At 51.2% G+C, this 24,501-nt stretch overlaps 1 protein-coding gene across 7 annotated transcripts in view; it reads left to right on the top strand.

Annotated features, from left to right (window-relative positions):
- Positions 1 to 24,501, top strand: part of ATP9B (ATPase phospholipid transporting 9B (putative)) — a 237,520-nt gene that overhangs the window by 198,895 nt on the left and 14,124 nt on the right. For all 7 annotated transcript variants that reach the window (XM_038525733.1, XM_038525732.1, XM_038525735.1 and 4 more), the window contains 10 exons: positions 8,101 to 8,262; positions 8,943 to 9,035; positions 13,301 to 13,384; positions 13,594 to 13,764; positions 15,943 to 16,041; positions 17,566 to 17,655; positions 19,890 to 20,034; positions 20,222 to 20,286; positions 20,972 to 21,127; positions 21,250 to 21,314. In XM_038525733.1, the coding sequence (XP_038381661.1) occupies positions 8,101 to 8,262; positions 8,943 to 9,035; positions 13,301 to 13,384; positions 13,594 to 13,764; positions 15,943 to 16,041; positions 17,566 to 17,655; positions 19,890 to 20,034; positions 20,222 to 20,286; positions 20,972 to 21,127; positions 21,250 to 21,314 (1,130 nt within the window). The remainder of the gene's footprint in view (positions 1 to 8,100; positions 8,263 to 8,942; positions 9,036 to 13,300; positions 13,385 to 13,593; positions 13,765 to 15,942; positions 16,042 to 17,565; positions 17,656 to 19,889; positions 20,035 to 20,221; positions 20,287 to 20,971; positions 21,128 to 21,249; positions 21,315 to 24,501) is intronic.

Below are 24,501 nucleotides of genomic sequence, written 5' to 3'. Positions count from 1 at the left end.
CACTTCTGTCTGACTGAGCAGCCTCACTGATGGGGAGGGAGGCAGGTGGCAGTGTGCTCCCTGCTCCTGAGAAAAATACTGAGCCAAAAACCTGACAGTGTCTGCCCCACCCCTCAGCAGCTTTGTGTGCATGTCCTGTTAGTACAGAGAACACGACCTAAGAGAAGCCATGGTCGGAGAGGCCAGAGATCCAAAGCTGTTTCCATGTAAACACTGAACAGCAGCTGCTCATGCTCCAGCTCACAGGCACAACTGGCAGCATGGCAAGGGCAGCAGATGAAACTGCATTTCCCTTGGAGAACATACCCGGGAGCACCTTGCAGACCAAACCAGAGGCTGTGCTCACCAATAAGAAGAAAGAGAATAATGAACTCACATCAACTAAAAAATTCAGAAGGATAAAAGAAAATTAGAGGAAGTTAGGAAAATAAAAAAGTAATGGTTGAGAAGGCAATAAATTCAGAAATTATTGGCAAAAATAGAAACCTAATATAAACCAGTGAGTGCAAAACTAAGTGCACACAGAATTATGCACATGAGGGGTGTGTAACACACATAGGCCTAAATGCTTACATGAGTATTAAACAGCCCAAACACTAATATTTTTGAAAAGTTCATCAAAAAACTATATTCAGGAAAAATATAAATTAGCAAAGTGGAGTCTAAAGAAACACATAAAACCTGAATAAACCAGAAAAGAAATTCAAAAAGTTGTTAAAACCAAGGCACCTGAGTGGCTCAGTTGGTCAAGCATCCAACTCTTGACTTTGGGTCAGGTCATGATCTGACCTGATTCAGTACCCATTCCTGCTCAGAACACACAAAGTAGCCCCTTCTCCATTTCCAGTAATAATAGTCAATGCAAAATAGAGGTCCATCCTTAGCATGATCCGTGAAACTAGTCTCAGATCAATACTCGCCATCACACTGTAGAGATAAACTCTACAGTTGTTCCCAAGTGAAGAATAAAACAAGGATGTCTGCTAACACCAGTGTCATTTAGTACTGTCCTGGATGTTCTCTTCAGACAGTATGTCAGAAAAAAATCATTATAGTTATTACAAGGGAATAAAATTACCACTTGGACATGACATGACTGTATATCTAGGCAACCAAAGAAGCATCTTTCAGGAGACCCTAATAAAAATAAACAAATCCATACTTTGTTATATATCAGTAACAACCTGCTACATTGAAGACGATGTCCCATTCACAGAGCTACAATAAAAATATTTAATCATGAACTTAAGTAGAAATATGTCCTGTGAGCAAAAACAACTTAACTTTAAAGCTATGCTTTAAAGCACTGTTATTAATGCTTTACCTACACTCCATCTTTTAGCCACTTCTGAAAGTCGTGTCCTCATTCATTGTTCAGGTCATTGTCTGCCCTGACTCCCCTTCGGAAACATCAGAGGAGTTTAAACCCTCCCATGTCTAGATCTCCTTCAAACCTACTGAAACTAAATCTACAGAGTTAAACATTCTTTACCATTTCCTTACATTATTCCTAATCTGCTTTAAAAACAGTTAATTTGATTAAATGTGAAGGTTGCAGTGTATGTTGCTTAATAACTTAAGTAGGTACACGTGTTCACATTAGACTGTACCAGCACAGACGAACCTCCTATGAAGACCACTGTGCCAGGAGTCTGTAGTCTCAAGTCCTAGAAACCACTCACCCATGTTAGGCCTTCATTACCCATCAAAGGAGAGCAGGTCTGTATGTTTGTGCACTCGCTGGTGATTCCCCACCTCCCTCTCCCCGCCAGCTCTCTCATGATTATTGGAACACCCAAAGCAGTCTTAGGCCCTGTATCTAAACAAGAAATACGATTTGCAATTGCACAACTTCCCATATCTATCTAGGTCCAGGTGGCTTCAGGTGAATTCAACCAAACATGTAATACCAATTCTGTACACACTCTTCTAAAATACAGCAAGGAGGGATCCCTGGGTGGCGCAGCGGTTTGGCGCCTGCCTTTGGCCCAGGGCGCGATCCTGGAGACCCGGGATCGAATCCCACGTCGGGCTCCCGGTGCGTGGAGCCTGCTTCTCCCTCTGCCTGTGTCTCTGCCTCTCTCTCTCACTGTGTGCCTATCATATAAATAAATAAAAAAAAAATTAAAAAAAATAAAATACAGCAAGGGAAGAAACGCTTGTCTGTTGTTAAACTGATATCAATATCAGACAAAGGCATCACCAGAGAACTACAAACCAAATCACTTAGGGGCATAGGTACAGAAATCTCAGAGTGGGAGCAGTTCGAGCCCAAGCAGAGATGAAAACAGTAATACATCCTGACCAGATGCATACCCCAGTAATGCAAGGTGGGTTCAACAGTCGTAAATTTATCTACAGACTACAGGGGGAGATCCGTATGATCACTGCAGTAGCCTCGGGGGGAAAGCACTTGGCAAAAATCCAACATCTGTTCCCGATAAAATCTCTCAGTAAACTAGGAGTAAAAGGGTCTGTTCAGCCTAAAAGGGCATCTATGAAAAATCTGTAGTTTCTGTGATACTTCATAGGAAGCAGTGGGTAATTCCTTCTAATGTTTGGAGCAGACAGTGGTGTCCTCTCTTCGCACACAGCTCCTCACCAGGGTGCTAATGCACGAAAAGAAATAAAAGGCATACAAGTTGGAAAGGAAGAAGTAAAACTGTTTGGGTAGAGAGTATGATTCTCTCCATAGAAATTCCCAGAGGCTCCACTAGAACAAAATGGTAATTTACCAAGATCGTACATTATAATGCCTACATACCAAAACTACTTGTATTTTTATATACTAGCAGTGATCACTTAACAAATTGAGATTTTTTAAACGTGCCATTTATAATGCACTAAAAGCACATGAAATACTTAAGGATTGATCTCATGAAACATGTACAGGGTTTTTGTGCTATCAGCCCTGAGGCCGTGAAGGAGGGGGTCACAAGGGCCTGAGTGTGAGGGCACATCGGGCCCACGGACTAGAAGACTTTCTGTTGCCAGGGAAGTGCAGCAGGGGTGATTCTTGGAGAAACAGTGCCCAGAACAACGGGACTGTTGGACACAAAGCCTCAACCAATCTCTCCCCACGTACAAAAATTAACTCAAATTGGTCATAGGGACACCCAGGTGGCTCAGTGGTTGAGTGTCTGCCTTTGGCTCAGGGTGTGATCCTGGGGTCCTGGGATCGAGTCCCGCATCGGGCTCCCTGCATGGAGTCTGCTTCTCCCTCTGCCTATATCTCTGCCCCTCTCTCTCTCTCTCTCTCTCTCTCTCTCTCTGCATCTCTCATGAATAAATAAATAAAATCTTTTTTAAAAGAATGGTTATAAACATGAAAAACCTAAAAGTGTAAAATTTCTAAAAGCAAAGTATCTTTGTAGGCTTGAGTCAGAGAGTGATTTCATGGGACACACATGGCACAGTTTGTAAAAGAAGTTGATCAATTAGACTTGACGGGAAGAATCCCATTCTTGAGAAGACGTGGATGCACCACAGATCTGTGGGATATGTGAAATAGGTGTCTGATAAACGCGTGGAAACCAAAATACATGAAGACGTTTCAGAACCCAGTAACGAGAGAACCACCACCCAATTTAAACATTGGCAAATGATCCGAACTGACCCCTTCAGTACCTGAAGAGGTACTGTTTATGGCCTTGTGCGTCTTCCAGGTGACCGGCCTTTTGTGTGGTGAGGACTGGCTGCATGGTGGGCTGGTAACTCACAGGGGGAGGAAGACGCGACGTAGACCGCAGCCCCCTGGTGCTGGCACCCAGGAGGGAGCCACCCGTGAGCAGGTGTCAGGACTGTCCTGTGGACGCCTTCACTCGTGTCTCCACTTTGAAGCCACTCTAGAGAAGAGACTAGTCCTCTCCTCTTGGAGTGTTCATGCTGGCTCCAGAGCACACTACAGTGAGCGCAGTGCACTCGGGGGCCTCAGCCACCAGAGTTCTAGAACCGCTGCAGGTTCGGGTGTGGGAGGTGATCAGCAGACCCCTAGGCATGGGGGGGGGGTGGTCTGAGTGAGTGCCACGGTGGAGAGAACAGGCAGGTGTAAAGGGGAGAGTGGGAGGGAGCCAGGACAGTAGCATGTCAGGCCAGCTGTGGAGCCTTCCAGAGCGGTGGAGGCAGGAGATACAGCTGGGGGTGGCAGAGAGCCTCCAGGGGACACCACCTCCATCAGTCTGTGTCCCAGTAGTGAGGGATCCTGACAGCTCTGAGTTCATGCTGTCATCACTCAAATCGCTCATGCTTTATAGCTATGCTGGTCAGTACACAGGAGGCACAGCTAACGTGCTTTAGCAAGGTATATAGGTTTTAATTGCTTCAGTGTCTAGAAAGAAAATAGTTAAACTATCAATGCCTTTGAAATTTTTTTTAGATGTACTTTTTTTTTTATTTTTATTTATTTATGATAGTCACAGAGAGAGAGAGAGAGAGAGAGAGAGGCAGAGACACAGGCAGAGGGAGAAGCAGGCTCCATGCACTGGGAGCCCGGCGTGGGATTCGATCCCGGGTCTCCAGGATCGCGCCCTGGGCCAAAGGCAGGCGCCAAACCGCTGCGCCACCCAGGGATCCCTGCGTTTGAAATTTTTAATTTCTACATTTAATATCCCTAGATAGAAGTTATTTCTAGGAGCCTTTTTTAATACTCCTGCTTTACATCAGATAATTTGTATGAATTCTGATCCAGTTCCTTTCATGGTCACTGTGCTCGGAGTCGGGGTGGTAAAGCTCAAAACCAGAATGAGACCCTGTTCACGCTTTACCATGAGCTCATAGCCGCGTGTCTGACTCGGGGGACAGGTACTGAGTGTGTTGGTAGGAAGCCTACCACAAAGTGCTGCATGTCCACATCCATCCCTTTTGGTTGGTTCTAGAAATGTTTGATTTTGTATTATCCAAAAGAATTCTCCCCACCACTAAGCAACTTGCATCAGAACAGTGATTATAGCATCTATCTTGTGAAAAATTTTATACTCTTCTCTGGTTGGCATTATGTAGGAAGTTAATCCTCAAAATGATGATGATTAAAAGCAATTGGCATGGCAACACTGCCAGGTATAAGCATCTAGACTGGTCCTGTTAGGAGCTGCTGCCTGAGCAGGCCGTAAAGGCACACACAAAGTAAATAATAAAGAGGTGTAGTCCTCAAGTATAGGCTGCTGAGCTGCCTGGTGGGGCAAGATGGTGATGGGGCAGGTGTCAGCAGGACATAGTTTATGGTCAAAGAGTAAAAGTCCCCTTTTACTGTGTGAATGTTCAAAACCCACCTGGGGAGTCCTGGGTCATTTGCAGTTTATAGTGAAGTTTTATAGAAAATGTGTGTCCAGTGTGTATTTCCTTCTCCACCTGAAGTGACTTGCTGAATTCTTCGCTTGCGCCCTCTGGATGTGCTCCTTGGGTTGACGACCATGTGTCTCTCTGTAGGTGCTGTGATTCAGAGCATACTGCTGGTGCTCTAAATCACAGCACTGGATTATCCATAGCGTGGTTTTAGGATCTTGGCAAACCAGCAGCTTAGTAACACGCTGGAAAGCCACAGAACTCGAGTTCTAATTCGAGCTGCACGGTGACTCAGTGTTTAACACCAGCTCCCCTATAGGGTGTTGGACTACCATCTGACCCAGCTTCTCAGCTCAGGAGCAAGGCGGCCCACACATGTTCCTGTTCTGCAAATAAACCACACAGAACAGGGCCGTGGAGGGTAAGAGCAGTAGGAAAAAAGCTGCTGCGAGTGCTGCTGGTCAGGGGCTTGCCCAGAAGGCCACCATGGATGCCAGCTGGGGGTGTCCATCCTGTCCTGCCTGGGAACCTGGGGCCATGGGAACACTTCTGCCCCCCTGGGCCCTCACGGCTGTGGGAAGGCCTGCCTGCTTACAGTGCTGTAGCATGTAACATCCTCGCCTCAGTTCAGATACTCGGATCCTTCCTAGGACCAGAGATGGTGCCTTCCTGGAGGGCTTTACTTAATTTTAGAAAGCACTGAAATACCCCAAATGCAGCCAAAATGTTGTTTTTTTCTTGTGTTCTTTCCCCAAGGCAGTGTTAGGTGACATTTGGGCATCAACATGTGGCCTTTCCCTCCTCTGCCTTGGCCGGGTTGGACCGGGGCTAGGGAGGCTCAGCTGGGGGCATCCACTGGCACGTGGCCGACACACATTCTGCACCTGGTAGGTACAGAGTTCGTGTGAGACATGCACTGTGGTTTGGGGTCTGCAGGACGTTTTTCCAGTTTGCTCTTCACTAGCAGGACCGTGCACAGCTGTTGTTATCACAAAAGGACTAGTGGGACCCGAGGAAGAGGTGCATAGGCCGGGGTCCCTGAGGACCAGGTCCTGCCCTGGGGGTAGTATGGACAGCACTCACTTCTCCCAGCAGTGATGTGACAACACACGTCAGATGCTGCCAACTCAGCAAGCCCACCTGAGCCTTGGCGTTCAGGGTTTTTATTGGGGGTCACTGTGTAGACAAGGTTGACCCCCACATGGCCAACCTTCGTTTTCAGCCCCTGCAGAGGCCAAGGTGACACCACGAGACCGGTAAAGCACAGTGCAGACCACGTGCAGCCCAGCCACGCATTCTCAGGGCACACTCCCGTGGGTGGAGGTCACTCCCAGGAGCATAGGCCCAGCATGCCAGCCCAAATACTGCACAGATCCAGGGCTTTGCACTCTTACTCTTATTTTGCCTTCGCTCTCAAAATTCAGTCTTGCAGCCTGCTGGTCAGTGGTGCTGGGTGTTAGAACCGGGAACTACCTAGGAAGCCCCACTGATGCTTGGTCTGCCTGAGGGGCATCTCTGATGACACCATGAGTCAGGACGAGGGAAGAGCCTAACGTGGACATGTGCTGAGCATCCCCGGGGGCCCTGCCGCCACGGCCATACGACAAGGCATCGAGGTGGGGGCTGACCTGAGCGCTCTCACCTCGAAGCCACAGCTGGCCAGCCTCATCGTGGCCTGTCCTCGCATGACTGCAGTGGATGCCGAAACTCCGCACTGACCTTCTCACCTGACAGACCCCACGAGGCCCCTGAGTGACGTGATTCCTCAGACCCTAGGTCAGGTGCTGGGAGGGTCGACGGGGAAGAAAACCACAAGCAGGATGCGGCGCTGGGCTAGGGAGAGACCTGGCATCAGAAGAACGGGGTGGGGGAGCGGGGCAGGAGAGTGCTGCCTTCCGCGTGTGTGGCAGCCCTCTGGGACCTGGGGCCAGCCGACCTCGTGCCAACTGATGAGTCTCTTGTTGTAAGATGGCTTTTAAAGACAGACTGATTTTTTTTTTCCAGAAAACACTGTCATGAAAAATACTGTTCATAAATTAACTTTAAAAATTATTCTTCAGGGGTGCCTGGGTGGCTCAGTGGGTGGAGTGTCTGCCTTCGGCTCAGGTCCATGAGCTCAGGGTCTTGGGATCGAGTCCCACATCCAGCTCCCTCCTCAGCGGGTAGTTTGCTTGTCTCTCTGCCTCTCTGCCTACTCCCACGCACTCTTTCTTAAATAAGCAAAAGTCTTTTAAAAAATTATTTTTCTGTTCATGATTCTCCCACTGTAATTCTCGGTAGTAAATAACCATGAGGAAGAATGCTTCCATGTTTCAGAGCTACCTGTGCACCGGGGAAGTTTGATCCTTCAGATCCAGAGCAGTTTGCAGCTGTACTTTCCATGCTGGGAGGCAGCGAGCCAGCTGATGCATTGGGGTGGGGGCTGCCAGAGAGCTGGTGTTGGGGTGACCTCTGCATTTCCCTCAGCCGGCAGTTCATCTGTATTTCGAAAGAGACAGGAAACCCAGGGATGGGGGACTGCGGGCGAGGTGGAAGGCCCTGGAAGGTGCTGTAGCTGGACGCAGGCTCTGCACTCCTGTGCTCCATCAGGACCTCAGAGCCCGCCTCTGGGACAGAAGGGTGACCAGTCATGGTTGTCATGCGGTGAGGCCCAGAGCCCCTCACGCTGCCTGTTCTCAAGTCCCAACATTGTTTTTCTATGGGGAGTTCTTGCACAGCCACAAAAGCAGAAAGCCTCTGGCCCGTGTAGGTTGTGGGTGGCCAGTGTGGGTGAGCTTCCCCTGTGGGGCGCGTGGCCTCACTGTCGCTGGTCTCCCCTAGGTGGCCCTGGTGCAGTGGACTGAGAGTGTCGGCCTCACCCTGGTCAGCAGGGACCTCACCTCCATGCAGCTGAGGACTCCCAGCGGCCAGATCCTGACCTACAGCATCCTACAGATGTTCCCTTTCACCTCGGAGAGCAAGCGGATGGGGGTCATCGTCCGGGTAGACTTCCACTCGGGGGGCACTGTGCATGCCACACTGGACACTCTGGATGTTTCACTGTTCATCCAAACAATTTAAGCTTATTGCAGGGTGGTTTTTTGAAATAAAATCTAAACTAAATTTACGCTAAGCAGCTAGAGAGGCTCTAGTCATAGTGATTTAAGAGGCTCTGATGTCGTCTCCTAAGACAATAGAAGCAGAGCAAGTAGGTGTTGGCCATTAACTTTTGAAGTCAGCTAAAGTCGTTTGTTTTGTTTTGTGCACAACAGCAATAGCAAGCCAGGGAGCTTTGCTGCAGAGTCAAGTTACTGACATGCACCTCTGTCAAATTTTTTTTAGCAAATACGAAAAACAAATACCTTGGAAGTTGGCTCACCAAGGAAAGCTTATTCAGTCAAGAATGAAAATTTGACAGAATTAACCTCAAATTTGCGGTCCGAGGCATATACCCATTAACAGATCCTGTTTGCCATCTCTGCACAGCACCAAGAGCTGCGTTTCTCTTCTGGGTTGGGCCTGCCTGACTGAGCAGGGAGCGCAGTGCCCAGCATAGGGAACTGCCTGGCTCACTACAGAGGAACGTTCCCGAGAATCACTTTCCTTAGAGCACCTCTGCTCAGGCAGCTGCTCTTAGCAGGAGCACTGTGGCCTCAGTGTCCCCGTGTTTCCTTCTGTCCCAGGACGAGTCCACCACAGAGATCATGTTCTACATGAAAGGGGCCGACGTGGCCATGTCCTCCATCGTGCAGTACAACGACTGGCTGGAAGAGGAGGTAAGGCGTGTCTCCCACCAGCCCAGTGCTTCCCACCACCCATCGGAAGGGGAGGCCGGTGGGGGACATGCGGGGAGATGGAGGGAGACCCTGGGAGATGTGGGGAGACAGGGAAAGATGCAGGGAGACGCAGGAAGATGAGGGGAGACCCTGGGAGATGTGGGGAGATGGGAGGAGACCCTGGCAGTTGAGGGAAGACAGGGAGATGCGGAGAGATGCAGGGAGACAGGGGGAGTTGGGGACGGAGGACTCGAGGAGGTGGGGGGATGCCCTTTCCCCGGCTCTGTGCTATGCCCTCCCTGGAGGAAATTGGGTGCCATGTCCTAAACCAGACACTGATGGGTTTGCAGAGATCGGAGTGGTTTTCCACCATGTTATTTTAAGTGATTCCGGTTCCTCTCAGTTTCATGAAGTAGAGAGGACAGCAGTGCTATTTAATTATAAAGAACTTACTCTCCATAGAAACTGCTGTTTTTAGTTTTGGGATGACTGCATATGGATCTGTCAGTAAGTCTTTGTTAATAGTATTTTGTTTATATTAGTGAAGAAATAACATTATTAATCATTCACTGAAGATTCTGAGATAGTATTGCTTATATGTAGCCAGAGCTGCATTTTAATATATTTAGTTTGTAACTAAGTTATTTGCAAAATTTTAATTAGGATTTTAATGCCATTGTAATTTGTATGTAGGATTCACTTTAGAAATAGAAAATAAAATACAAATATGATCAATCCTACATTTCATCAAAGTCTCCCTAAAGAAATGGGATTTATATTTAGCCTCATGAGGTTATAGTATTGTCTGTGTTTCTGTGTTAATAAAAAAGTTGGGTATCAGAGTAAAACACCTCTCTCCCGTGTGCATGTTACTGTCAGTGTCCACAGGTCACCCCGCCATGGCCCAGGCACGGTGGGCCAGTGTAGGGGCCACATCCCCACGTCCACGGCGGTATTGGCAATACGAATCAATAGCTCCTTCAGGCACTTGGATTTAATCAGGCACATGAATAAATTAAATTCCCTGAAGACCTAGTAAAATGCCATAAAAATTACTTTTGGTCATAATGATGTGCAATTAATTATAAAATATTTGTTTAATTTATTTAGCTTTATGAGGTCAAATCAATAATTGTCTTGCAACAGACAGATAATGTCAGATTGTTTTTCACAAAGATAACTTTATTAAAAATCCTTTGTGCATTTATTTTCCCAACGTTACATTTTCTTCCTTTAGATAAATCTTCTGATCCTCCCCCCAATGTCTTTGTTGTAATATTTATCGTCTGAAAGCCTGTACTTTATTTAAAACAAAAACAAAAGCAAAAAAGCCAGGTAGGCTCCAGGAGTCCCGGTGTGCAGTGAGCTCTTGTGACTCCAGCAGGTGCACCCACCTCGCCTTTTTGGCTCTAGCCTGTGTTCTCCACATGCCAAACAAAACAAAAACAGCCACCAATACTCTACTCATCACGTCACAGAAAGCACATTTTGTAAGGCTGCACCATCCGTATGGTGCAGTGTGCCAGGACGGAAGTGCCCGGGCGCATGGCCTCCTGCCATCTGCGTGCCGGTGGGTGCCAGGGTCAGGATGGGGCCCAGGAAGTGTGTGTGAGAGGCGCGGGGACTGGCGCCTGTCATCCCCAGAGCAAGCCGGCTGCGGGGTCCTGGGCCGTCTGCATTCCATGAGCATCAGACCTGGTCACACAGATGGTTGGGAGGATTTTGGGAGCTGAGCCACGTGTTGTGTGTTCGCAGACTCAAACGTCCTGCGGGCACGTGAGGTGCACGAGCCTAGTCAGACGACAAGCCCTCGCGGGGGGTGCAGTTCTGTGGAAGCCCCACCTCTGGCCTGAGGGGACGGTGGACAGAGAGGCCTGCCGGGCCGGCGGCGCATGTGTGCTCAGCCATGTCTGGGTCAGCGTGTGCCCCTGCCTGGAGGCACGGCACTTGCATGTGGGCCTCTGGTTCTGAGCGCGTGGCAGGCAGACTCCCACGGCACAGCTCGCTCAGGCCTGCGGCACCAGTGTCTGTCAGGACGTCCCAGCAGGGTATATGGGGCATCCTGGGGGCCTCGCGCCACCAACCCAGCCTGCTGGGACTCCACATCCTTCCAGTTAACATGGCAGCAGCTGATGCATTGGTCTGCAGTATCTGCATCAGGTGGGGGCTGAGGCATCGGGCGCCTGTTTAGGTGCACGTGGGCCATACCGGTTTCGATGGCTGTTGTGTACCTCTGACATAAAGCCCTGTACCCCTTGGCATTGGCTGAAGGTGCTCCAGAGGACCCTCCTCCTGTGTCTGGGTGTCCAGGCCACAGAGCCTTTGCAGACCCCTGCCCACAACACCCACCACAGGGCCATGATGTTAGGCTTTCTACATCGTCAGCCAGAACCAGGCCACCTATGGTTGGGAGCTTTACAGACATGGTCAAGATGGGAAATAGTTCCTCAAAGTTTGAAATTTAAAAGAGTCAACCAGAAAGAGATGAAGGGGCAGCAGGTCTCTCAGGAGCCACACGGGGCCTGGATAGGCTGTGGCCGGTGGTAGTATTCTTTTTTTTTTTTTTTTTTTTTTTTTTTTTTTTTTTTTTTTATGATAGGCACACAGTGAGAGAGAGAGAGAGGCAGAGACATAGGCAGAGGGAGAAGCAGGCTCCATGCACCGGAAGCCCGACGTGGGATTCGATCCCGGGTCTCCAGGATCGCGCCCTGGGCCAAAGGCAGGCGCCAAACCGTTGCGCCACCCAGGGATCCCCGGTGGTAGTATTCTTGATATGTAGACACTATGGCTTCGGAGAATGGTGTAGCTTAGCGCTCCCATGGTTTTGTAAATTTTATTTTTCATGAAAACACATTATTCTGGAACAGTGCTGTTGATGTCACAGCTGGGGCGTACGTCTGGCTGCACCTGGTCGGGGGCCTTCCCGTCCGTGTGTCTGTTCTCACTGATGAGGGAGCCCAGGAGCCAGAGTCTCCCTTGGGGCCCCCTCAGCGTCTTCTCCCCAGGACTGTTTCTGTCCTTGTTCCCTGCTCCTCACCCGGGGGGTCTCTGGGCCATGGGCACCAGGGACACGGCCTCATGTGGCTTACCTTGGAGTCTGGAGGACGGTGACCAGCCCAGGATACCTTGCCCTCTGCGAGCACTTTGCCCTGTGGCCCCTCCTGCTTCTCCAGCAAGGGGCTGAGATTTGAGGAGAGACGGTGCACCCACCTGCCATGCCCTGCAGCTGCTCACCATGAGCACACCTGAGGGACAGTCTGCTGTCCTGTGGAGCTGGGGGTGCCGGCTTCTGAGAGCCTGCGCCTGCTGTTGCGGCCCCACCTCTGTCTCTGCACAGCCGCGGGGGGTCGCTGTGTCCCCTGATGAGTGTAGATGGTTGGGAGCTTCGGGGCCATCCCATGAGCAGCACGGCTGCAGCCAGCCATGGAGGAGTGCATGCATGCCACACAGGCTGGCACCCCCACAGGTGGCCCAGAGTCAGGCTGTTTCTGTCCCCCTTCATCAACTAAAACTGCCTAGTTTTTCCTCTGAAAGGTGAAAACTACTCTCTTGTCATTTTGCTACAAGCTCTGACAGGTGGAGTAGAGTCTCCCCACAGCCCCCGAGAACGCTTGCCTTGTCTGTCTCACCATGTAGCAAGGGTTCTTTCCCTGCGGGTAAGATCCGGGCCCAGCACAAGGGCCAGGACCTGGGTGGTCCCTCCTCCCATGGCCCTGCCACTTGAGACTCCTCTCCCTTCTCTCCCCCCTCTCCTTTTCTTCCTCCTCTTCCTCCTCCTCCCCCCACAGCCCTGCCACGTTAGGCCTCCCTTCTTCCAGGCCTTGCTCCTCCCACCCTGGCACTGAGCATCCACATTCCCTGTGCTGTGTGCATTCTCATGCAGGCGTTCCTCACGACACCCTTTTTGAAGAGTCTGTTTTAATATGGGGAAGAAGTGTGCCTGTTTTGTGATACTCTCTGTGACAGCGGCTCTCTGCCCTGGGAGATCGGGGTAGCAGAGCTGTTCTTGCAGCATGGCTGTAACCCGAGGGCACTTCTGTGAGATGCTCCGTGTGCCGTGCCCATGCCCCCCGGGTTAGCAGGCAGAAGGCACACAAGAAACTGGGTGGCATGTGGTGCACAGGTGTCAGGATGACCTTAGAAGTGCAGGGCTCACTAGCAGGGGGCCTGCCCTTCCCGTGGGGCCGCAGGGCGGATGCCATGGGTGCCCATCACCATTGCGGTCAGCACCTGGGGCCTCACATGACCTGCGTCTCCTTTTCCAGTGTGGAAACATGGCCCGGGAAGGTCTGCGCACTCTCGTGGTGGCCAAGAGGGCGTTGACGGAAGAACAGTACCAGGACTTCGAGGTGAGCCACTTTCCCTCCCTCCCCCACTGGTCCCTATGGATGGTGCTCACTGCTGGCATGGACACGCATGGGCCCAAGGACAGCCCGGCTGCCGCACAGCACTGGGGTGTCCACTTGGGTCTGCTGGGCAGATGGGCTTGCATGACGTGGTAGATTTCCATGCACCCCCAAGTCTGCAGCAACCACCCACAGCACCCGTCTCTCCTCAGAGCCGCTACAGTCAGGCCAAGCTGAGCATCCACGACAGGGCGCTCAAGGTGGCAGCGGTGGTAGAGAGCCTGGAACGGGAAATGGAGCTGCTGTGCCTCACGGGGGTAGAGGACCAGCTGCAGGCGGACGTGAGGCCCACCCTGGAGATGCTACGCAATGCCGGCATCAAGGTACACACGCAGACCTCCAGCGCCAGAGCTACTCACCGTGGAAGCGCCGGCAATGAAGCCGGCGGGGGGTGGGGGTGGAGACGGGGAGGATGCAGGCAACCTTCCTCCTCCCTCCTCCCTGGCCGAGCCTGCCCTGAGCCAGCACCCCGAGTCTCCTCCTGAGACCCACCCCATGTGGGAATCTGCCTGTCACCATCAGGGCCTGCCCCGCCCCCCTCCCTGCCCCTGCCTGATCCCAGCTCACCAGGGTCTCAGGCTTACCCTCTGCCCATCTTCATCCCCTAAGACTTTCATGGCCCTGGGTCTCCGTGAGGCATTAGCTCAGGACAGTCTTAGGCTCAGGAGACCTGGGGTCTTGCTCAGGGGATGTGCCACACTCACGCTCCAGAGCTTTCTGCTCACACCCAGATGTCTAAACGAAGGTCACTCAGCACTGCTTTGTCCTTTTCCCTTCTGCTGGTGGCTCCCTGCAAGCCCCAGGATTGAGGCTGGGTATCTGCACACTCACCTGACCTGCTTTTTCTTCCTGGTCTATCCTCTTCATGGTATTAAGTTGTAGCTTTCAGGGAACTGCTTTCTGACCTTATGTGCCCTTGAAACCCAACGTTCAGTTACAGAATGAGAGAAAAGACTGTTCTAAGACTGCCCTGAGGACTGGGGCCTCACGTTCAAGAATGAAAACAATACAATTGGAATTTCACAGAGAAGCTAGGGGATAGTGAGGCTAGAGAGGCAGAAAGGAAGGTCAGCGTTAGAGGAAAAGCTGTGCGCGGCTTCCAGCTGGAACACACACAGTGGGCTCTAGGGAGACTCCATGTGCACACAGCAGGTGCACCCTTGCCTCCAGGGGTCTGGCCAGGGAGGAGGCACTGTCTCTCTAGGCAGCACTCCCATCAGGAGGTGCGTCTGGCTTCAGACTCACGAGAGAAACTAAACCTGAGTGTGCTGTGCTGCCAGCACCTGGGTGAGGAAGAGTTGTGGCTGCTGTGGCCTCACCAGTGGCGGTGGCTCTTGCTGTCTTGCGGGAATTGTTAGCAACTGTGTCTTCACGATGTACTCTCATCTTCGGTCTGGGCTCAGTAAGGCAAATATAGATGTGTGAGATAAGTAAAAAGCACAAGTCCTACACTGAGAAGCAGCAAAAACTCAGTATTGCTGTGAGTCGTTGGCTGTGTCCAGAAATGCATATTTGTATGTGACACACAAAGCACCTGAGAAAGTCAGGTGTCGGTAAGAAATTTCTAAGTTTTTTGCTTTACGTGAAATACGTATGTAAACCATCCTGTCGACACATTAAATGTCCTGGTTTTGTTGTCTTTGTCATCTAAGGGTGCTTACGTATGTAACACATGCTTGCATAAATTTTTAAAGTAAAAAAAATAAATAAAAGTATTATTTGACATATTTTATTTGGTACAAACAGCTTTTGGTTTAACTTTTTCCCCTTTACCATTTTGAACCTCAGTTTCCAATTTAAAAATTAGCGAATTAGAATAAGGATGTCCAGGGCGCTCCTGGCTCTACAGGCCTGAGACCACGCGGCACCTTCCGGGCCCGCTCATCCAGTGTGCAGCCATGTGAGCATTGCCCCTGGATATATACAGGCGTCCTGTTAGTTTCGGTCCTGAGGTTCCTAAACCTCACATCTCAGCTAATATGTTTAACATCACCTTGCTCCTACTTGTTTTAACTAAGTCTACAGAGACCTTTTTTGTTGTGGTAAAATGTAGATAACATGCCATTTATCATCTGACCTGTTTCTGAGTGTACTTAGAACTCACTGTCGCTAAGTACACTCACAGGGTTGTGCAGCTGTCCTCACTAAGCACTGACCCCTCCACTCCCAGCCCTGGTCGCCTGGTCCACCACTGGCCTCTGTCTCTGTGGGTGCAAGTCCTCCAGGGACCTCCTAGCTCTGCCGTCCCACAGCCTTTGCCCTTGTGCAGCTGGCTTACCTCACTGAGCACAGTGTCCCGTAGTCCTGGCCCAGCAGGTGCCAGGCTATCCCTCCTCTTTAAGGCTGAATGCTGTTCCACAGCGTGTTTGCCACGTTCTACTATCCATCCATCAGTGGACACTGGGCTGCTCCTGTGGTTTGGCTGCCATGAACATGAATGTGCAAGTGTCTGCTCAAGAATAGACGCTTTTAAGAGTTCATCATCTTCACTTGTCTCTTAGATATGGATGCTAACGGGCGATAAACTCGAGACCGCCACTTGCATCGCCAAAAGCTCACATTTGGTGTCTAGAACACAAGACATTCACATTTTCAGACCAGTGAGTATATGTCTAAAAGCACTTTGATTTTGAAATGTTTTGTTTCACAATCAAAACTTGTGGTTTTGTGAGAATGTATGTGCAATGATTTAGTAATTATAAAGAAGAGAAATACTGTAATTTTCTGACTGAATTTATACAAACATTGCAGATAGGTTTCTATTAGCTGCCCACATCAAATGGGATGAAAAAGCTGCATTTTGACAGAGTGAAACAAAGTCTAAATTCAAAAGTATTTTTCTGTTGTACTATTGGATTTATTAATCAATTTTCTATTTTAAAATGGACATCCTGCCATCATTTCCTGTTCCATTTACTAAGTGTATGTTGATAAAAACCACATTTTTGTATTAGTTATACCTGATAGTAGGAATGTGTTTTTAATCTACTACCATTTTGAAATGAAATGTTCCTTAATTAGATCAAAGGAAATTAATAAAAAATGGGCTAAAGTTTGTGTTTTTACTGTATCACTTATGACTAATGTCTGTAATTCAAAAATGTGATCTCCTGAGTTGATTAATGGTGGTTAGCAGACAAGATCCATCTGCATCTGCTCTTCAGAGCACTTGCACCTACAGAAAGTGATTTGAATATAATTTACATGTAAATGTCATTTATTTCCAAGCATTGGAATGGCAAATTAGACCCTGCAGAGGACTATTTGCAATTAAATTATTAATGATTCTGATAATACTTCAGATCAATTTTTGTTGACTTTTCAATGTTACAGCCACACAAATTGAAATTTCCTCAGTAAAGCCTACCTATTTAAAGAGGAGTCTGAGATTAATTTGGACCGTGTGAAACTTAAACTTCAGTCTTCAACATAGCCTTTCTTTTATTCCCTGTAAGATCTCTGCAGAAAGAATGTCAAAAGCCAGTCTGTTGCTTTCTAAAATGCTTTCATTCTAAGATTGATATTTCAAGATTATGACTTGGTTTTACTTTTAGATTGTTTGATTATTCGGATGTTGTGTTTGCTTGAACTAGTAGAGAAAGTTGAAACCCGTGGCATTTATGAGCAGGGGCATGTTTGCAGGAAGCCTGGCTTTGCAACCCCTGCCACTCCAGCCATGCAACCTCCCTGGGCTCTGGCTGCGGCTCCCTGAAGTATAATTCTGAAGTCTCAGTGTCACCCCCCTCCAGCACACGGGCCCCCTGTGAGCTACCAGAACCGCATCACATGTCTCTGGGGAATATCTGGCTCACAGGCAGCACACAGGCAGTGTTAGCGATTGGTACCCCACCCCCTTCCCCTGCTGAGCCCCTCTCCTCCCCTGTGGCTCCCTGTACCTGGGGGACCCCGCAGCACTTCCCGGTAAGTGGCAGCTTTGAGTTGTTGCAGGCTGGAAAATAATTTGTGTTAAGTATAAGTAGGTATTTATTCCCAGAGGAGAGATTCAGAAGAGCAGGTTATTAGAGGACCGAGGCCTGTGGGCAGCCCCTGGCAATCTTACGTGATTGGCAGGTCTCTGATGTAGATGACACTGTAATTTGGGTGCTTTTCTTCCTTTTGTGGAGGTAACCAACCGGGGAGAGGCCCACTTGGAGCTGAACGCCTTTCGAAGAAAACACGATTGTGCACTGGTCATCTCGGGGGACTCTCTGGAGGTGAGGCTGCATTCTATGTGCGCGTCTATCCATTCTTCCATCTCTCTGTCCCTGGAGGTGAGGCTGCGCTCTGAACATGTGCGCATCTGTCCATCCGTCTGTGTCCCTGGAGGTAAGGCTGCACTCTGACCATGTGCGTGTCTGTCTGTCCATCTGTCTGTCTATCTGTGTCCCTGGAGGTCGGGCTGCACTCTGACCATGCACATGTCCATCGTCGGTCCATCCATCTGCCCTCCCCCAGCAGACCAAGAGCTTTCTGAGTGAGTGCTTGCTCGGTGGTCGCTATCCCAGTGGTGGTTACTAAACTCTGCTGAGCACTTACAACCTGAAGAGCCAACATGGTGATGCCAGAGGGCTGACTTTCTATGATATTTTGGAGGTTGACTTATTTTAGGCTGATTCGAGATTCTCTTAGGTGCTAGGCCTTCTGCTCACCGTTAACAGCGCAGGTCCCCATGGAGTCCCACCTGTGGCACCTGTCTACTTGACCTAAGTGTACCTAAACCAGTATTTCCAGGAGTGGGCCGGGGACACAGGAAACAGACTGGCGGCCCAGCAGGAGGGGCTGGCTTGGCTCTCAGTTCTGGAACCGCTGTCACCCTGAGGCAGGGCCCTGGAGCCTGTGCACTGACTCCCTGACCCCGTTCCCTTTGCCTCCCCAGGGGATAAACCCCATGTTTGCTGGGGCAGGAGGTACAGCAGCTAGCAGCCTCACTTCTCACAGCTCTGTGTGCCTGGCCATGTGCTGGCACCTCCTGGACTCCCAGACCCGGGGCATCCCGCAGTGCCGCTCTCGGGCCTCAGCTGGATCCTCAGCCTTTCCCCTGTTGGCTTCAGAAGATTTACCCCGCTGTGGAGTCGTTTACTACATATCCTCTGCTTTCCAGCACCCAAATATTTGCTCCTCCCTCTGAGCCCACCTTAGAGATTCATGTCTTTTTAAAAATCTCTCTCTACAGTTGTTTTAGTGTGATTTGTGAAGAAGCAAAAGTAGGTACTTGTTAAATCCACCATCTTTTAGGAGTATGTACTTTTTTTTTTTTTTTTTAAGATTTTATTTATTCATGAGACACACAGAGGCAGAGACACAGGCAGAAGGAGAAGCAGGCTCCCTGCAGGGAGCCCGATGTGAGACTTGATCCCGGGCCATGACCTGAGCCAGAGGCAGACACTCAACCACTGAGCCCCTCAGGGGTCCCAAGAGTATATACTTTTAATTAAATATTTTTCCTCTTTGGTCCACACCAGAGCTACACATAGCCGATCAACATAGAAAACCTGGTGATGAAAATCAGATCTGCCCACCTGCTCCTCCCCAGTCCTGCTCCCCAAAAGCACCATCTTATGTTTCTGGGTCTGGGTCTTTCATTGCTTCTGTCCCTCATCTAGATAGTACACTCCTTCCCTGGTCCCTGTGCTGGACCTGGTGCTGGGCTTCAGCCTGAGCCTGGTGCTAGTCCAGGTCCCAGTCCTGGTGCCAGTTGTAGGGAGGTGCATCTGCAGCCCCTGATGGGCCCTGTAGGGTCAGGGGAGCCATTAGTCCAGAATGGGCATGGACATACAGGCCATCCCAGGACACACAGCCCATGGCCCCCCACAGGTGCAGGTACCATCATATTAAAGATGAAACAGGACGCCTGGATGGCTCAGTGTCTGAGCGTCTGCCTTTGGCTCAGGGTGTGATCCCGGGGTCCTGGGATCGAGTCCCACATCCGGCTTCCCGCAGGGAGCCTGTTTCTCTCTCTGGCTGTGTGTCTGCCTCTCTCTGTGTCTCTCATGAATAAATAAAATCCTTAAAAAGTAAAGATGAAACAGAGATCTTACTTAGCTAAGGTGGGGTTGAAATCACCTGAAATAGACTGAGCGGGAAACTTTCCATCTCAGGCAACAAGGCAGCATCTGCAAGCCCCGTGCAAGCCACGCTGGCCATGGTGATGGTCAGGGTGAGACGCAGAGTCCCCTCCCTGGCCCCCGCCCTGCCCATCCACATGGACGCTCCTTCCGTAGGGGCCTCAACCCTGGCCTCTCCTCCCACCTCATCCCTCCTCCTTTGCGTGTCCACCAGCCCTGAATCCCCAGCTAGCGGGGTGGCTGTGACCTGGGGAAGAGGGTGCAGGCAGTGTGCACCCCTCGTTGGCACAAGGCTGTTGGTCCCTGCCTGCCCTGCTCCTTGAGCCCACAGAGCAGGGCCACCTGTGGCGGGTGGCAGGTACTCACACAGCACTGATCCACAGGTGTGTCTGAAGTACTATGAGCATGAACTGGTGGAGCTGGCCTGCCAGTGCCCTGCCGTGGTGTGCTGCCGCTGCTCACCCACCCAGAAAGCCCATATTGTGAAGCTGCTGCAGCAGCACGCAGGGAGACGCACGTGCGCCATCGGTGAGTTCTCCCACCCCACGTCCCGTTGACACCAGGGCTCTGAGAGAAACCATGTTTTCAGAGCCACTGGCAGCGCAGCATTCAGACTCTAGCACCAGGTGGATTTCGTCCACGTTCCTGGGGATTTGAAACAGCCTCAGGATGGGGTCTGGGTGTTTGGTGTCATTTCCCATTTCTGTGCTCCCAGGTGATGGAGGGAACGACGTGAGCATGATCCAGGCGGCAGACTGTGGGATTGGGATCGAAGGGAAGGTAAGTTTGTCCTTTGGTCACTACGTTATCTGCATACTTCCTGCTGGCCCTGAGCCACACACTCAGGTTGCAGGCCAACTCCTGTAACCCTCAGGTCGCAGGTCAGCCACTGCCCCTTGAACCCCTAGGAAGCGCAGGTAGGAAGCAGAGCCAGGCAGGTCCAGACCCTTCACTCCCTCACTGTAGAGGAGGTGGGCGAGACAAGTGACTTGCAGCCCCCTTCCTGCCGGGCCCAGCTCAGATGTCACCAGCCTCCTGCAAACCTCTGTTGCCGCCCTGGCACCCCCAGCTTCTCTCACACTTGCACGTCTATGTCCCCATCCAACCATGAGCTGTGGCTGGCAATTTGTCTTGTGTGGAAATGAGCCCGATTCAGGTCTCGCTTCTCCTCTTCTGCCTCATGCATGCCCCGCAGCTCTGGAAAGTGGCCAGCAGCTGTTTCAGAGACCCCAGGGTGGGCTTCAAGACAGGTTCACTCCTCTGCCTAATTGCTGTAAGACTGACAGGCGCCTGACAGGCGCCTGATATCCTGGCCAGCAACTCTCTGTGGCCACCAGATGTTCTGTGTTAGCCTATCCCCTCCAGGGTCACTGGGACAGTGTCCATCTTTCGCCCGCGGAGGCTGAGTTCTAGAAGTCCCTTCTGGAGGCACCGCGTTCTGAGCAGGCACCTGTGCTCGTTTCAGGAGGGCAGGCAGGCTTCCCTGGCTGCGGACTTCTCCATCACGCAATTCAAGCACATCGGCCGGCTGCTGATGGTGCACGGGCGGAGCAGCTACAAGAGGTCGGCAGCGCTTGGCCAGTTCGTCATGCATCGAGGCCTCATCATCTCCACAATGCAGGTACCTGGAGTCTGGCACCTAAGGAGGGGGGCTTTGCTGTGGCACCATTGTGTCCGGCCGGGAGAAGCCGTGGGGAGAGCAAGCGTGGGACTAACACTAATGGGTGCTTTCCTCTCTCGAAGGCCGTGTTTTCTTCTGTCTTCTACTTCGCATCTGTCCCTCTGTATCAGGGATTCCTCATGGTGGGGTAAGTGGTGCGGCATGTGCATATCTCAGCAGCTGCCTTCAGGGAGGACTTAACGTTCCCAGAAAAGCTGTTCGAAAGTTGTCTAACTCCACACATGGTCAGTCGGTCTGTAGAGTAAGAGCCCCGGGTGTCAGGAGTTGGACGCCTTGCCACCTTACTGTTGTTTTGTCAGAAGAACGTGTTTCCCTGGGGGTCCCAGGCGCAGGCTGGGATCAGGGAGGCTGGGACACAGGTGGTCATACCTGGATGTGACCAGTGACCACTCAGCGGCAGATGCAGAGCACACGGGTGCTGGAGTGGACACGGCATGCCCTGAGAGGCCACCTTCAGTCTCCCTGGCAGTAGCAAGGTCTCATCTTTGAAGGTCCCCACACCATAGCCTGGAGAAGTGTGTCAGAATGTACAGTTCATAATTAAACCACCAGTTTTGCCTGTTGAACCTGGAAAGCAGGCATTTACTGTGAAAGGTGAATGAGTTAGAACTTCTCTCTCCCTCATCCTCTGTACTTATGCCAGGAGATAAAAGCAGTGTGACTTGGTGGGCCGTAACAGCCACATGCTGCCTCCCGACGCCCCCTCACTGGCCTCACAGAGCTCAGCATGCCCCATGGTTGTGCGTTGCTATTGTGTGCTCACTCACGGAAGGCAACAGCAGTCACACAGGCGCTCCCACCATTCAAGGTGCTCATTCCATCCGTGTAGCATCCTTGTGACCAGGCACCGTGCACTGCCCATGTCACAGACAAGCGAGCCTGGGAACGTGCTGGAGACCATGGCTGGTGGGCCCACCTTGGACTAGTTTCTTACCATGGCATTTAGCATCTTCCAGGACTGCAGAGAACAAGTACATGAGTACTTTCACCCATCAGAATTGCCTTAAGTACACCTTCTGGATGCACTTCACTGGACAGCTCCCCTGAATCCCAAGGTTCATTCCTGATAATTTGAGCGAGAGACCGGGAGCATCAGGCTAGGCCACGTCAGGCTCCACTAAACACGTGGGTACCGTACCTCGCCAGCGTGCCTGAGCAACGCCGATGGGAGACACTTCCTGCCACTCCTGAGGCTGCATCTGTTGGGAGCACGGGCTCACCTCCTTACCCTTTCCCAGCCTTGGATCATGGGGCTCCTCACCTCCTGGTGGCCCTCCCCCAGGGGGCTCAACCAGCACCCAGCTGTGTTTCAGCCTCTGTTCCCAGTGGACCAGGCACAGCAGCTCAACAGGCCGGGGCGGCTCCCTGAGAGGGCAGCCGTGCATTCCAGGGTAGCTGGTGCCGGGCCCAGCAGGTGCATATGGCTGCCCGCTCTCTGTCCAGCGGCTGCTAGCTGGACATGCTCCCGTGTCCTGGGGCGCTGACCGAGGGGAAGCCCTAATGGTACAAACCGCCGTGCGTGATTGTACACTTTCCCGTTGCATTGGTCTTTGCCATGCGCATCCCACGAATGACTTAAGAGAGCATAGGATTTGCGCATGATGTCACTGCCCCTGAAGTTTGTCCAGCACACGTTTCCCTGGCCAGCAAAGAAAAGCGAGGCCATTCCCACTTCCTTTCACATTTAAAGCTATGGATTTGAAAGATTAAAAGGAAAATTTAGGAGGCAGTGATGATTACTGCTGAAATAGTAAAGCCTAAGGCCATGAAGCTGCGGCTGTGGGCCGATTGGATCCTCCCTCCTCAGCCCAGGCCCAAGCCCCGGTCAGCAGGAGCTCCCAGTGGTTTTAAAACTCCTGTTTATATTGGCATTTAATCAGTTTCTCTCACGATCTTCTTAAGCGTTACTGTGCTGAATCTGTAGGAGTGGAGGACGAGTGCTTTTACACTGAGCCGCTTCAAGAGGAAACTGTAAGATCAGTGTTGGCCTAACCTAGAGAATAGTCAGATGTAGGCGGTAGGTGGGAGGAAAGTGATGTTTCTGTCAAAGTCTAATGAGACCAAAGTAATGTCCTAAGATGGGATCTCCAGCTACTGAGACTGCAAGACCGTTGACAGAACGCAGCTCCACTTGCTCCACGCTTTTTATTCTCCTATGTCTTTTCGGCAAAGAGGGGCTGATGACGGGACAAGACAGCCATGGGTGCTCCCCACCACAGGTCCTGGTGCACACTATGCTCTCCCCACCAGGAAGCATTCCTTGGCAAAGCCCCTTGGGGAAACACTGTGTATCGCAGCCCCTCTGGGAGGCTCACGGCACAGGCAGCAAGTGGAAGACCCCGCCAGATGCCTGGTCAGGAGCCTATCTGACCTTTAAGCAAACGCCTTCTTCACCCAACACCTGTAGCACCGCACGTTCTGAACAGCATCCTTGGGGCGACTGGCCTCAGCCAGCTGCAGGGCTCACCTGTGTGATGGCTGCCCGCCGCTCCTGGGATGGGTGCCCATGCACCCCAGGCATGGGGGGTGACCCACCGTGCCCCATCAGCTGGGCTCTGCTGGACTCTCCAGCCCTTTCAGCCCCTACGTTTTAAGTTATTCTCATTCTCAGCAATATTCTAAGTTCTGAGAAAGTGGACAAACTTTCTTTAGAAATTTGAAAGAAAGGGCTTTAACCTCACATGGAAGTTAAAGGTTAGACTTGAGGACACAGCACTCTGATGAAACACTGGGGTTTCTGCCTCCGGGGGCCTCCAGGAGCGCACAGCTGTAGGAATTGGGTCTTGTGTTATTAGGTCTTCCCACCTGGTTTCTCACAGGCAAAAATGTCATTTAAAAGAAGTCTAAAAAAAAAAAAAAAAAAAGGCCAGCCGTACCTCAGGAAAGACGGTATAGATGCACTTTTCCTCATTCCTTGAGTACAGCCAAAATCCTACGGACACCACAGGTGGAACACGTTTGTTCTCTGGTCAAGGGGCAAGGAGGGGGCGGCCTGGCCTGCTGGACAGACCACGTTCAGATGGCCACCATCTGCTCCAGCCAGCACCGTGGGAACACTGCACCCCCCACCTCTCTCCAAAGTGGGGAGCGGGACCCCACACACACCCAGCAGTCACCAGCAGCCTTGTTGGGTGTCACACAGGGAGGAACCTGGGGGAAGGCAGCAGTGCCAGGAGACCCCGTGGCCTACGTGGCACCAAACATCCAATTTTCAGGAGAAAATCACTACCCCCGCCAAGAGCTGAGATGATCTCAGAGTGAGTCATAAAGACAATAGACACCAGCCCTGCAGCGCCAGCGGTGTGGGAATCATG

The sequence above is a fragment of the Canis lupus genome, chromosome 1, assembly GCF_011100685.1.
Source record: "Canis lupus familiaris isolate Mischka breed German Shepherd chromosome 1, alternate assembly UU_Cfam_GSD_1.0, whole genome shotgun sequence".
NCBI classification, from domain to species: Eukaryota; Metazoa; Chordata; class Mammalia; order Carnivora; family Canidae; genus Canis; species Canis lupus.
The sequence above is the reverse complement of the archived record's forward strand: the minus strand, read 5'-3'. Positions and strand labels throughout refer to the sequence as shown.